The sequence below is a fragment of the Oryctolagus cuniculus genome, chromosome 9 (assembly GCF_051225735.1).
Source record: "Oryctolagus cuniculus isolate XC-2025 breed Fujian yellow rabbit chromosome 9, ASM5122573v1, whole genome shotgun sequence".
NCBI lineage: Eukaryota > Metazoa > Chordata > Mammalia > Lagomorpha > Leporidae > Oryctolagus > Oryctolagus cuniculus.
In genome coordinates this window covers 124,576,882-124,590,055 of record NC_142875.1, presented here as the reverse complement: position 1 = coordinate 124,590,055, position 13,174 = coordinate 124,576,882, and the positions used below count along the sequence as shown (strand labels likewise).

The 13,174-nt window shown below is 50.3% G+C and overlaps 1 protein-coding gene across 3 annotated transcripts in view; it reads right to left on the bottom strand.

Moving 5' to 3' along the window:
• Positions 1-13,174, bottom strand: part of STK38L (serine/threonine kinase 38 like) — a 179,419-nt gene that overhangs the window by 156,523 nt on the left and 9,722 nt on the right. For 2 of the 3 annotated variants that reach the window (XM_089304736.1, XM_089304739.1), the window contains exon 1: positions 11,616-11,749. The exons of the other annotated variant lie outside the window; for it this stretch is intronic. In XM_089304736.1, coding sequence (XP_089160862.1) covers positions 11,616-11,632 — 17 coding nt within the window. In that variant the 5' untranslated portion in view covers positions 11,633-11,749. Of the gene's footprint in view, positions 1-11,615; positions 11,750-13,174 lie in introns of those variants that run through there. 3 annotated transcript variants of the gene reach the window in all.

Sequence of the window (13,174 nt, the reverse complement as noted above, 5' to 3'; positions counted from 1 at the left end):
CCTGGTGTGCCGGCGCAGCTAGGTGGAGGATTAGCCTATTGAGCCGTGGCGCCAGCCTGGTTATTTTATTTTTAAAGATTTACTTATTTACTCAAAAGTCGGAGTTACACATTGGGAGAAGGAGAGGCAGAGAGAGAGAGAGAGACAGAGGTCTTCCATCAGCTGGTTCACACCCAGATGGCCACAACGGCCATAGCTGTACCGATCCAAAGCCAGGTGTCAGGAGCCTCTTCCAGGTCTCTCCGGGGTGCAGGGGCCCAAGAACTTGGGCCATCTTCCACTGCTTGCCCAGGCCATAGCAGAGAGCTGGATCAGAAGTGCAGCATCTGGGACCTGAACCAGCACCCATATGGGATGCTGGCACTGCAGGTGCCGGCCCCGGAGAGCCAGTCTTGCTTCTGCTCCTGATCCCAGCTCCCTGCTAATTGACACTCTGAGGGAAGTGGGCAGCAGGTGATAGCTCAAGTAGTTGGGTTCCTGTCACCCCCTTTGGAGACCCATTGAGTCCCCAGCTCTTGGCTTTAGCCTGACCTGGTCACAGTTCCTGCGCAGAGTGAACCAGCACATGGGAGATTTCTGGCTCTTTCTCTCTCTCTCAAATAAATTAAATAAATAAAATTGTGACCTAAAAGAATAAATTGTGGACAATAGTAAATCCAACAACACGTCAGGTGTGAATAGTAATTCATTTGCAGCACCTGCCTCTGTTTAGCACAGCATTTGACAATGCCCACATGCTTGCTATTTTGGCGAACATAAGCTTTGAACTAAGCATTCTTTAGCCTTAAATCACCGGCTTGGCTGATACAGGTTTGTTACTCCTTACTCGGGAGGGTGAGAGAGATCCTTGAGAATCAGCCCCGCCTGTGTGTCTGTAGGAAGCCATCTCTCCACTGGTTTTGCTGACCATGTGTGTGACAGGGCACGTGTGGTGCTTTTCTTTACACCAGTCAGTTCTCTAAGTCTAGACGCCAGCCAGGTCAGTTCAGCTCTGACACCGCTCCCTAAGTGACTTCTCACTCAGGGGCTACAGAGTCAGGGGATTCCTCCAAGCTTCTCAGGCTCAGCCACCTGCTAGAGAGGCTCACAGAATTCAGGGCTGGGCTTTGCTACCTGACTGTTAAAAAGGCTCTGACCTAGGAACAGCCAGACGCTAGGGAGACACAGGGCAAGGGCAAAGTATGGGCTTGTGGGGCAGGCTGCATCTTCGGGTGCGCCATCCCCCCAGCACTTCCATGCGCTTCCACCAGTCCAGAAGCTCTCCAAACCCTGCTGTCAGGGATTTTAATGGAGGTCTCATTAGCTAGGGACGCCTGGGACTGAACTCAATCTCCAGTCCATCACTGTGCCCTGGAGGTGGGGGGGAGGGGGGCTGAGAGTTCTCACCCTCTATTCACATGGGGGACCAGTTGCCATCTTGAAGCCCCCCAGGGGCTCTCCAAGAGCCACCTGCCTACCAGACTCTCCATCACCCCAGCACTCAGGAAATCACATGGATTTAAGAAGGTGTATGGCAGGGACTAGGGACAAGAACAAAAATGTATTTGTTATTATCACATCATCTTTGAATCTTCCTATTAAGATCAACACTCACTCCCCTTCGAACTGTTTATCTTCACTAAGAGGTACAGGATTTACATCTTGGGTGACGATCACTTGACCTCAAGGATTCACATTATCCTGCCTTTGGCAGTGTTAGCTCATTCATTCATGCAGTTGGTCATCAAACGATTTTTGAGCAACTGATTTTTTTTTTTTTTTGACAGGCAGAGCGGACAGTGAGAGAGAGAGAGAGAGAGAAAGGTCTTCCTTTTACTGTTGGTTCACCCCTCAATGGCCGCTGCGGCCGGTGCGCTGTGCTGATCCGAAGCCCGGAGCCAGGTGCTTCCTCCTGGTTTCCCACGCAGGTGCAGGGCCCAAGGACTTGGGCCATCCTCCACTGCACTCCCAGGCCACAGCAGAGAGCTGAACTGGAAGAGGAGCAACCGGGACAAAATCCGGCGCCCCGAGCGGGACTAGAATCCGGTGTGCCTGCACTGCAGGCGGAGGATTAGCCTAGTGAGCCGCAACGCTGGCCAATCCTTGTTTTTCAGGAGACCTCCCAAGAACACTAAGGTGCTGCGCTGGCCTGACTCCAAGCCCCCCACTCAGAACCTGCCTCCTAGGCCTCGTGCATGCCAGCTCCCTCCTTCCTAACCCACGGACGCTCTCACCACTGCTGCCTGGGAGTCAGACTGGAGCGATACCGCCGACTCTTTGTGCGGCCTCCTCACAGTCAGCTTTCTCTCTGTAAAAGACCACGGCTTCAGTACCTGGCCGGAGGCACATGAGCAGTGAACTCATCTTGGCTGGGGAGAAACGTGCTCAAGGCTTTTTTCGCTGGCAGCAGGGGCAGGAAATGCTCTCCAGCAGGATTTGGGGATGAGAGCTGGTTTCTTTCGTCTCCTTCTCTCCTTTCTTCTGGCCGGGTGCTGGCAGAGATGTCATGGGCCCCAGATGCAGGAAGCACACAGAGCATGTACTGGTCCAAGGGCTGCCTTAACAAACCACCCCAAAGCAGGACCTTAAACCATGACAAAGTTATGCTCTTAGGACTTTGCAGACAAAATCCAGTGCTCAGCTGTGCCCCGCTCACTCGGAAGAACCTAGAGAGGGCTGCTCGCCCACCTCGTCAGAGCTTCTGGTAGTTTCCAGTGCACCTGCCTGGGCCTGCAGCCCCCTAACGTCTGCCTGGCCTTCCCCTCTGGGTCTCCTTTGTGTCCAGCTGGCTCTCTTTTGATAAGGACTCCGGTCACCACATTTAGCACTCACTCTTTTCCAACATGGCCTCATCGGGACTTGCAGGTGTCTGCAAAGGCTCTACCCCATCTGATGTCAGATTCACACAAGCTGGGTAGAGAACTGGGGGCAGGGGACACCACCCAATCCACAACAGACAGAATCCACTGAAATCCTCATCAGGGGGAGACACGTACCCCAGCAGCGTGGGGCCATCTGGGGGCCAAGGAGGAAGTCGGTGCGTGGGGATCCCCCGGGAGTCGTGGCCTGGCGATGCTAGAAGCAATGCTATCTGCATCTACAATTTTAAGTTCACTTCCAATGTTGTCCCTCGTTTAATCTTCCAGAGATGAGTCTGAATTGTCAAACCAGGACAGCCTCCTACAAAGTACTTCAGGAAATGGAGAGTGTATGTGGGTCCCTAATTAAACAAGCTTGTGTGAGGAGATCGTGGCAGCCCAGAGACACCACTGGCTCACACAAGGACTGATCTACAGTGTCAATCTGAGGGACCCTGAAATCCAGGACTGCACGGGTGTCCTCCTGAGACATGCCTGGGGACAGGGGTAAGCGCTTGATGCAGCAGTTACGACACCACCTGGAATGCCCACATCCCATGGTGGAGTGCCTGGGCTCCACTCCTGGCTCCACTCCCAATCCTAGCCTCCTGCTAATGCCCACCTTGGGAGGCAGCAGTGATGGCTCAAGTACTTGGGTCCCTGCCACCGGTGTGGGAGACCTGGACTGAATTCCTGGCTCCTGATTTCAACCTGGCCCAATCAGACCCATTGCAGGTATTTGAGTCGTAAAGCAGCAAACAGAAGATCTCTTTCTCTCTTCCTCTATTTCTCTGCCTTTCAGAAATGCTGGAGACGGCATTTATAATGACGCAGGATTCATTCAATCACTCAACAGTCACTGGACACCTGCCTTGTGCCGGTGGGTGTGGGGATAAACCGCGGAGCAGAAGGAGGCTGTGCTGACCAAGTGGGACAAGGATTTGAAAGTGCCGCCGCTTGTTTAATAAAGGAAAACACGATCTGAAACACAGGATGGCGGGCACCTGACTCCCATTGTAATGAACTGACTGATATCACTCAGGCAGATGTCTACCAACAGCCTCCTCACAGCAGCCACAGTGCTGTGCTGGGTGCCAGAATTCAGAAGCAACATTCTCCTGCTCCCCCTCCTTTGCTTTCCCCTGTGACATCTCCTGTTCTCATGTTCTCCCCCAAATAATTTCTTGATTGGTTTGCTTCATTGCGGAATAGCCGCACAAAAGTGTCAAACATGAGACATTGGATTACTCAATATTCCAGCTTGAAATACCCCAAGTCAATGCTTCAGTGTCCCTCTCCTTGACTTCGGTGTAAAACCCTCTCTCTCTGCACAACAAAGACAACAGCACAGTGTGTGGGACAAAGCAGACATTAATTCATTCACAGTAACTGAGCAACTACTATGTACCAGGCACTGGGATAGGTATTCACTGTCAGTTTCCTCTTCTTCCCTAAATACATATTGCACACTTGCATGCTGGTCATAGAACAGAGTATAGTGTTAAAAAAAATAAAGTTGTGATAAGTAGTCTCATTAGAATGTAAGAAAAGAATCACTACAGTTAGCATTTTCAGAAAAGTTATGACTTATAAGATTTTATTAGAGCCCATATGCAGCTCTTTGGAAATGTGGACCGACGGCGCTGCGGCTCACTAGGCTGATCCTCCGCCTTGCGGCGCTGGCACACCGGGTTCTAGTCCCGGTCGGGGCGCCGGATTCTGTCCCGGTTGCCCCTCTTCCAGGCCAGCTCTCTGCTGTGGCCCGGGAGTGCAGTGGAGGATGGCCCAAGTGCTTGGGCCCTGCACCCCATGGGAGACCAGGAGAAGCACCTGGCTCCTGCCATCAGATCAGCGCGGTGCGCCGGCCGCAGCGCGCAGGCCGCGGTGGCCATTGGAGGGTGAACCAACGGCAAAGGAAGACCTTTCTCTCTGTCTCTCTCTCTCTCTCACTGTCCACTCTGCCTGTCAAAAAAATCAAAATAAAAAAAATAGAAGTGTGGACCCTCGCTCCGCGCCGAGCTTCCGCTGTGGATGATCCTGTCCTCTTTCTTGTCCTGCCCACTGTTCTAATCCCCCACCGTACACAGGAAGTCACTCACTGTTCAGCTGGGACAACCACACATGTGGTGTAACGTTGACCTCCAGATGAAAGTGGATGTGTAATTTATGTGTCGTGAGAACGTCTAGGAAAGAGCGGCCAGGCCACTACTTGTGAATGTGCTGGGTGAGACTTGCTTGACTTTTCTGTGGCGGTGATGGGCCCAGGATATTGTGAAGAGAGCACAGGGTGATAGAAGGCCACGGGCTCTGGGGTCAGGTCTGGCTTTGAATCCCACCTCTTGTTTTTGCTGTCTGAGCAAACACAGGCAAGTGACTTAATCTTTTCGCCCTGGAAGTCATACATTCTAGGGCTATAGGAAAACTGTCTGGCAAACACTGAGAACTGAATCCATGGAACCTATCACTCTTATTCTGGTCATGTCCAGTAATCTACATAAGCTCTCAGATCTATTTCTGGTGGCATCTGACATTTCCACGGCTGCTCTCGATGTACTTGCAAATAGAAACCAAGGGCCTTCCAAATCAAAGGGGGAAAGCCCCAAGTGAGATTCCACGGCTTACAAATCAGAGGGCTGGAATTCAAGCCGGGTGATATTAAACAGAGCAAACACCAAGGGCTGGTGATGAGGTCAGAGCCTAAAATAATCTGGCAAGAGCTAAACCAGACAGACTCCTGAACTGGCACATGGCTCAAAAGGGAGTTCTCCTTATACCCAAATATAGGCATTGACTCATGCAGTCTGGGTCGAGCACGGGAGGAACAGTGATATCACCCGAGGAGGCAGCATGACATCACCCCGCACACGTCTCTCGTCTGTCTGGTTCGAGGGATCAGGCCTTCGCAGCTCCCAATTTCTCATGGTTTCCATCAGCCGCTCTTCAACACCGCCCTCCTTGACACAGGCAACAGCAGCGCCTGCCTACCCTGGCATTTCCTGGACGTCGGACACAGTTGTCCACGTCTGACTCCGGCTCTGGCTTCCACCCGGCTCGCTCCACTCAAGCGGGTCTCCGAGAGCCGCTAAGAGGGGATGAGCGGCTCTGGCGCACAGATCCTCCTGCGCGTCCCCCCCACCCCCCTGTACAGCGGCCGCCACTGCTGACGCCTCCTCCCTGCTCTCTCAGGAGTCTCTGAAGCTCACTGCTTTGGAGCCTGCTTCAGTTGTTCTCCACTTGTCCTGAGCTACCGTTGTGGCCCCGTGCGCCAGTGTATCTCCCTGCTTTCCACACCCCAGCACGCCCAGTGCTGCGACCTTAATGCACACGACATTTGTTCTGGTCCCTGCCCCAGCCAAAACCTACCGTTTTCTCCTTTGCTGTCAGAGACTCCAAAACCTGGCCTTGGAAAAGCTTTTGCTCTTCAACTGCCACCACTGACCGGCTCTGCCCCTGCTCCTGCCTCCTCATCTCACCACACTCTGCCTCTTGTGAACCCCCCCCTCCAAGTCCAATTCCAATGTCACTTCTGCACCACCTGCCTTGGGACCCTCCTCGCTGCCGCCCTGGGGGGAGCAGTTTCTGTAACGTTTCTGATCCTACTGGCAAGGCTCTCCCCATGCGTTGTCACCGCTCTCTGCCCTTGCCGGTCCCCCTAGAGGAGTAACATCACCTTCTCCGTCCCATCCTTCACACTACCTGGCACAGGGCCTTGCAGGTAATCAGGTGTTCAACAAACGTTCCAATTGCTTCACTACCTACAACACGAAAGAGACCTCGAAAGAAATACAATCTTTGTCGTTGGCTCATTGGATCTTGAACCATTTATGGGCATTTGTGGCAAACTCCTTTGCCATTTTCTACAGTATCCTTATTTAAACTTATTTGATACTTTAATTACGTATACTATACCCAATTACATTGCAGGCAAAACAGTTCGATGCTTTTAAAATGTCCTTTAGTTAGTTATGTTTTGAGAGGTAGAGAGACAGAAAGAAAGCTCAAATCTCCTGGTTCATCTTCATATGTGTGAAATAGTTGGGGCAGGGCCAGGTTGAAGTTTGGAGGAGAGAACTCAGTTTAGGTCTCCAACGTGAGCAACAGGACCCCAATCACTTGAGCCATCCCCTGCTGTCTCCCAGGGTCGGCATTTGGGTATCTGGCATTTGGGTACTCCAGGAAGCTGGAGGCAGGGATAGAGCCCAGGCAACGTGCTGTGGGACACGGGCATCTTAGCTGCTAGGTCAGCACCTGCCACACACACACCCGCCCTGCCCCGCCCCAGTCACTTAGATGCCAATGTAGAATCACCAGAAGGAATCCGGCCTTTAACCTCCTCTGTGGGGTTAAGGGAGCGCTTCTCTGATATCTGAGTGTCATTCAGCAAGCTGCTTCTCCCAGGAGATGAAATAGAGCAAGAGCACACGTTATGGTAGAGGCACACAGGCTCTCATTTTGTTCAGCAAAATCAATGGTTACTTAGATGTAGGCCTGAATCAGCACAGGCCTGGCACAGAGTCAAGCCAGAGGGAAGCAGGCTTCACCCAGCAGAGCGAGTTCTCACTTTCACTCACTCACTCCAGGAAACAGCTGCATCCCCTCTGACCCCTGCCTAGCAATATGCAGGCAGCTTTTTCACTCAGGGCTTCACAAGGCAACAGGAGACTCCAGTGGAGGCCGGCATTGTGGGGCAGCAGGTTAAGCCGCGTCCTGCTAGCCAGCAGCACATATGGGTGCTGGTTCAAGTCCTGGCTGCTCCACTACCAATCCAGCTTCCTGCGAATGCTCCTGGGAAAGCAGTGGAAGATGGTCCAAGTACTTGGGCCCCTGCCATCCGCGTGGGAAACACAGATGAAGCTCCAGGCCCCTGGTTTGATCCTGCCCCAGATCCAGCCACTGTGACCACTTGGGGAGAGAACCAGCAGGCAGAAGGTCTTTCTCTCTCTCTGGAACTCTGCCTTTCAAACAAATAAATATTTTTAAAATCTCTAGTGAATGACTGAACTGCTTAATAAGAGTGAATGCAATATACAACACAATTTTCTAATACTGAACACTAAATTTGCACTTGTCAACCAGAGCTCTGTATTTTATACATTGCCTCATTTCCTCACAATAATCCCTTGACATTTACATACGAGGAAGCTGAAGTCCAGAAGGTCAAGTGCCTCTCCAGGGCCACAGAACCACTGAGCGCTGAGCTGTGAGGCTAAGGCTGCCCAGCCCACGAGCACTGCACCAGACAGGGCGGACCCTGTGCTTACGCACTTGTTTCTGGCCCAGCCCAAAGACTCTTAAGTCCCAAAAGGCTGAGTCTTTATCAGGTGTATCTACGGAAGACTCTCTTTTTTTAAAATTTTTTTTATTTTTATTTTTTGACAGGCAGAGTGGACAGTGAGAGAGAGAGAGACAGAGAGAAAGGTCTTCCTTTGCCGTTGGTTCACCCTCCAATGGCCGCCGCGGCTGGTGCGCTGCGGCCGGTGCACCGCGCTGATCGATGGCAGGAGCCAGGTACTTTATCCTGGTCTCCCATGTGGGTGCAGGGCCCAAGCACTTGGGCCATCCTCCACTGCACTCCCGGGCCACAGCAGAGAGCTGGCCTGGAAGAGGGGCAACCAGGACAGAATCCGGCGCCCCGACCGGGACTAGAACCTGGTGTGCCGGCGCCGCAAGGCGGAGGATTAGCCTAGTGAGCCGCGGCGCCGGCCCTCTTTTTGAAATAGAAAAAGGAATGGAAAAGAGAGAGACACTGAGGAAGTCCAGTTGTATGAACGACAGATGTCTGGCCGCATCTCAGCTACAGCTGTGTGTGGTTACATGGAAGCTGGGCTTAGAGGCCCACGGGTGCTGCACAGGTGTACGGCTGCACCCCAACAGAGACAACGCTTTCCGCCAGGCTCTCACCTCCACTGTCCACGAGGCCCTGCAGCAGGGGCAGGAGGAAGGACTGTCAGACTCTCCCATGTAATTCTTTCATTGATAGGGATTTTTTTTCAAATATCCAACAGACAGAGAAACACAGACAGAAAAAGATCTTCCATCTGCTGGTTCTCTACCCAAATATTCACAACAGCTGGGCCTGACCTAAGGCTGGGGCCAGGAGCCAGGAACTCAATCCAGGTCTCCCAAGGTGGCAGGGCCCCAAGTGCTTGAGTTGTCACCTGCTACCTTCTGGGGTCTACACTGGCAGGCAACTGGAATTTGGAGCCGGAACAGAGACTTGAACCCAGGCACTTAAATTCAGGATGTAGGCTTCTTACCCAGTGTCCCAAACTCTGAACCATATGCCTGGCCCTGCATATTTCTTCTATGAGCTAACATTCCTCTTCTACTTTTTCCAGAGTTCACAGAAAGATATCCCCATACATCTTTTGAAGAAAAGGAGCCAAAACATTCATTGCTTATCTAACCTATCCTATTCTTGGCAGAAATCTTGAAAATGGTGCAATGTCCTTCCACCCCCCAGACAGGCTACCTACAAATATTTCTTTCCAGCTGCCAGGTCTTACTTCCTTGGCATGACCTATCTGCTGAGAAAGGTGGCTTCCCATACTGCGTCTGGAAGAGTAAATGCTACTGTCTCTCAAACAAATCACTGTGGCATTATTACCTAGAGCACAATAACAAGTTATTAAATGCAAAAATGAATACATTTACATGCAAAAAAGTTTTAGATGGATTATGAACAATCATTAACCATGACAAAATGGCAAAATGCAAAAACATTTCACGCATATGATAGTGCGAGGGTGTGGGAAAAGAGAATTCTTGTAATGCTGCTGGTAAGAGTAAAATGGCCAAAACTTTTCATAGAGAGCAATTTGGCAATAACTACTGGAGTTATCAATGCATTTACTGATGATTCACAAATGGATCACTGAAGCATTACTCTGCGACAGCGGAAGATTGCGGTCTGAATGTCTATCCATGAAGTACCTATGAGGGCACTTTCCAAAGGTCATCTCTGCATCTCACATAAATAAATAAAAAACTGGGCCAGCGCCGCGGCTCACTAAGCTAATCCTCCGCCTTGCGGCGCCGGCACACCAGGTTCTAGTCCCGGTCGGGGCACCCGATTCTGTCCCGGTTGCCTCTCTTCCAGGCCAGCTCTCTGCTGTGGCCAGGGAGTGCAGTGGAGGATGGCCCAAGTGCTTGGGCCCTGCACCCCATGGGAGACCAGGATAAGTACCTGGCTCCTGCCTTCGGATCAGCACGGTGCGCCGGCCGCAGCGCACCAGTCGCGGCGGCCATTGGAGGGTGAACCAACGGCAAAGGAAGACCTTTCTCTCTGTCTCTCTATCTCTCACTGTCCACTCTGCCTGTCAAAAAAATAAATAAATAAATAAATAAAAAACTTATAGAACTTGTGTAAAAACAGACTTAAAACATAAGCTGATTTTGGTGCAAAAATTGAAATCTATGCATAGTTTTTTTTTTTCATGATCTGCTTTTTTCCTCACGGACTTTGTAAATTATAAACCTAAAAATTACAGGGAAACTTCTCTCGGTGATGTGAAATGATTTCCAGGCTCTGTGTGTGTGTGTGTATGCATGTGTGCGTGTATGCATGTATGCGTGTGCATGTACAATGCTACACTGGTGGATGTTCAGTAACCAGCTCCCAGGTGACGTCTGTGAATGTTTGGTGACAAGACCTATTCCAGAGCCCCACTGACAGCAACGACGTGTGTGACTTCTCTGCTGAACTCGATAGTGACTTCAAAGCCTGGGTGGAAGTCTTCTCAATTTTTTATTCTATTCACACTGATCAACTTTCAGGTTGCATTTGCATTATTGGCCTTTTTAACTATCATTTTCATGAGTCTTGACAGACAATAAGACAAAACAGTACAACCTAATTTGCACCGTTTTCCGATTTCTGTGGTGGAGGTATTCCCACAGGGGCCAGGTTCGCGGTGGCAGTGTGCTGTTGGACAGAGGGGGCTATCACTAGGTAATACTCCTCCCACACAGATGATGCAGATACACATCATCCCAAGAGCATGGATAGCAGTAACATATATGAACCTTTGGTACTTACGAACTTTTTATAACTTGTTTAAGTACAAGTTCATGTGCTTATTTTTTAATAGTGGCTGCACTTAATAAACAGCTCACAGAATTCCTCAAATTGAACAACTGATTCTCCTGAGCTGGTATGGGCTGGTGCTAGCATGCCACTGTATACACAACGAGACAGGGTCCGAGCAGAAAGCAGAAAGCAAATTTGGTTGAAGATCTGAAGAAAATTCAAGGAAGGGATGGCTGACAAAGGGATGAGCCAACTTCAGGAAATGCAGACACTGATAAATCTGTGAGTACACCAGCAGCATTGAGCTGTACATTTTAAGTGGCCAAATTGCATGAATACTGTCTATGATGTGGCTTTAATACGAGAAAGGTGCTGAGGTCCCCAAGGCCCGGGGATGGCTGTAGCCATCAGCATCCCTGTGCTGTACACGGGGCAGGAGGAGGAACAGGGTCACCACACCCCAGAACAGAGGGCCCCCACAAACGCTGCATTTATAGAGGGGCTCGGCCACTGCCCCAACTGCACAGCAGAGCAACCTGGAGAGAAACAGCCCAACCTTACTCTTCTGCTGCCCTTCCGTCCCCTACTGAGGCTCCCCATTAACTCTAGGTGGGAGATCAAGGGGAACAGGGTGATGCATCCAGGGGGGGTCAACCCCCTGTGGCCCAGAACAGATGTGTGGGAGGCGGATGATGGACGTGAGGGTGAACAGAGAATACCCAGCACGCACACTCACACACACACGGCACCTGCTAACAGGACACATGCAGAGCTGTTAACCGTGGCTGGCTTCAGGAAGGGAGAGAGATGGAAGGATGTACACTCCTCCTCTATGACATCTTGTTCCTTTGGAATTTCAGACCATGTGAGCATATTAGCTGTTTCAAAAAAATAAATAACATTTAAATTTAAAAGAAGAAAATATGCCAATAAAAAACTCACAAGTGAGTCTGTGGAAGTCGTTAGGAATATTGACAAGGACCCCAGTTCTCCTCTCCTTGTGAGCGTACTGGTTGACCCTGCTGAGGTTAAGGGGTAGCCACGTGTCTTATCTGACAAACTAAACGTGAGCAGAACCGATGTGACCCTGATCGGGGCAGAAGCTTTCAGAGTCGGTGTGAGTTTCTACTTTTCCTTCTCCCACCTCATGGACCATGGAAGCGTCCAGGCAGGGCCCCAGCAGCCACAACCATGATGCGTGAGACTAACTCCCTCCCTCTCACCACCTCCACACTCCATCAGACAGACAGCGTGACAACCAACCCATGAGGCTTAAATGGCGGTGACTATGGGATTGTTATCACCACACCATAAGCTGGCCGATCCTCATACACATAGATGAGCCAGATGACTCCCGTCATTATTCCCAAATTGAAAACATGTGCTTTTAAAGGATATTTATGTTGGGGCTGGCACTGTGGCATAGTAGGCTTAGCCATTCATATGAGGGTACTGCAGGACCATTCATATCCCGGCTGCTCCACTTCTGATCCAGCTCTCTGCTAACGGCCTGGGAAACCAGCTGGAGATAGCCCAACTGCTTGGGCCCCTGTACCCACGTGGGAGACCTGGAAGGAATTCCCGGCTCCTGGCTTCAGACTGCCTCAGCTCCAGTAGCTCAGCTCCATTTAGGGAGTAAACTAGTGCATGGAATACCTCTCTGTCTCTCCCTCTCCCCATCTATAACTCTGCCTCTCAAGTTAACAAATACATCTTTTAAAAAAAGAGAATATTTATGTTTATATTCTTGTATTAAAAACAATTAACAAAGTTGTACCTACAGAAATATTATTGATTCTAGTAATAATTAACAGTAAGCCTAAATTTGGTAACTTATACCCAAACTTCCAAAATATATACATTTTAGCCAAGTACTTCTAGCCCTAGGAATTCTTCCTAAGGAAATAATCAATAATAATGGCTAAATTTTACTGAATCATTATGATGCACCAGGCACCATTTTAAGTGCTCTGCACAAATTAACTGAGAGTGCTTATATCAATCCTGTTACTATTATAGCCCATTATTATTACAATTTTACCCAGAGAGGCTAAGGTTTACAGAAGCAAAGCTACTTACTTAAAAAATTATATAACTGAGACCAGACATCCCATATGGGTGCCAGTTTGAGTCCCGGCTCTTCCACTTCCAATCCAGCTCCTTGGTATGGCCTGGGAAAGTAGCAGAAGGTGGGCCAAATGCTTGGGCCCCTGAACCCACATGGGAGGCCCAGAAGAATCTCCAGGCTCCTGGCTTTGGCCTGGCCCAGCTCTAGCCATGACAGCCATTTAGGGAGTGAACGAGCAGG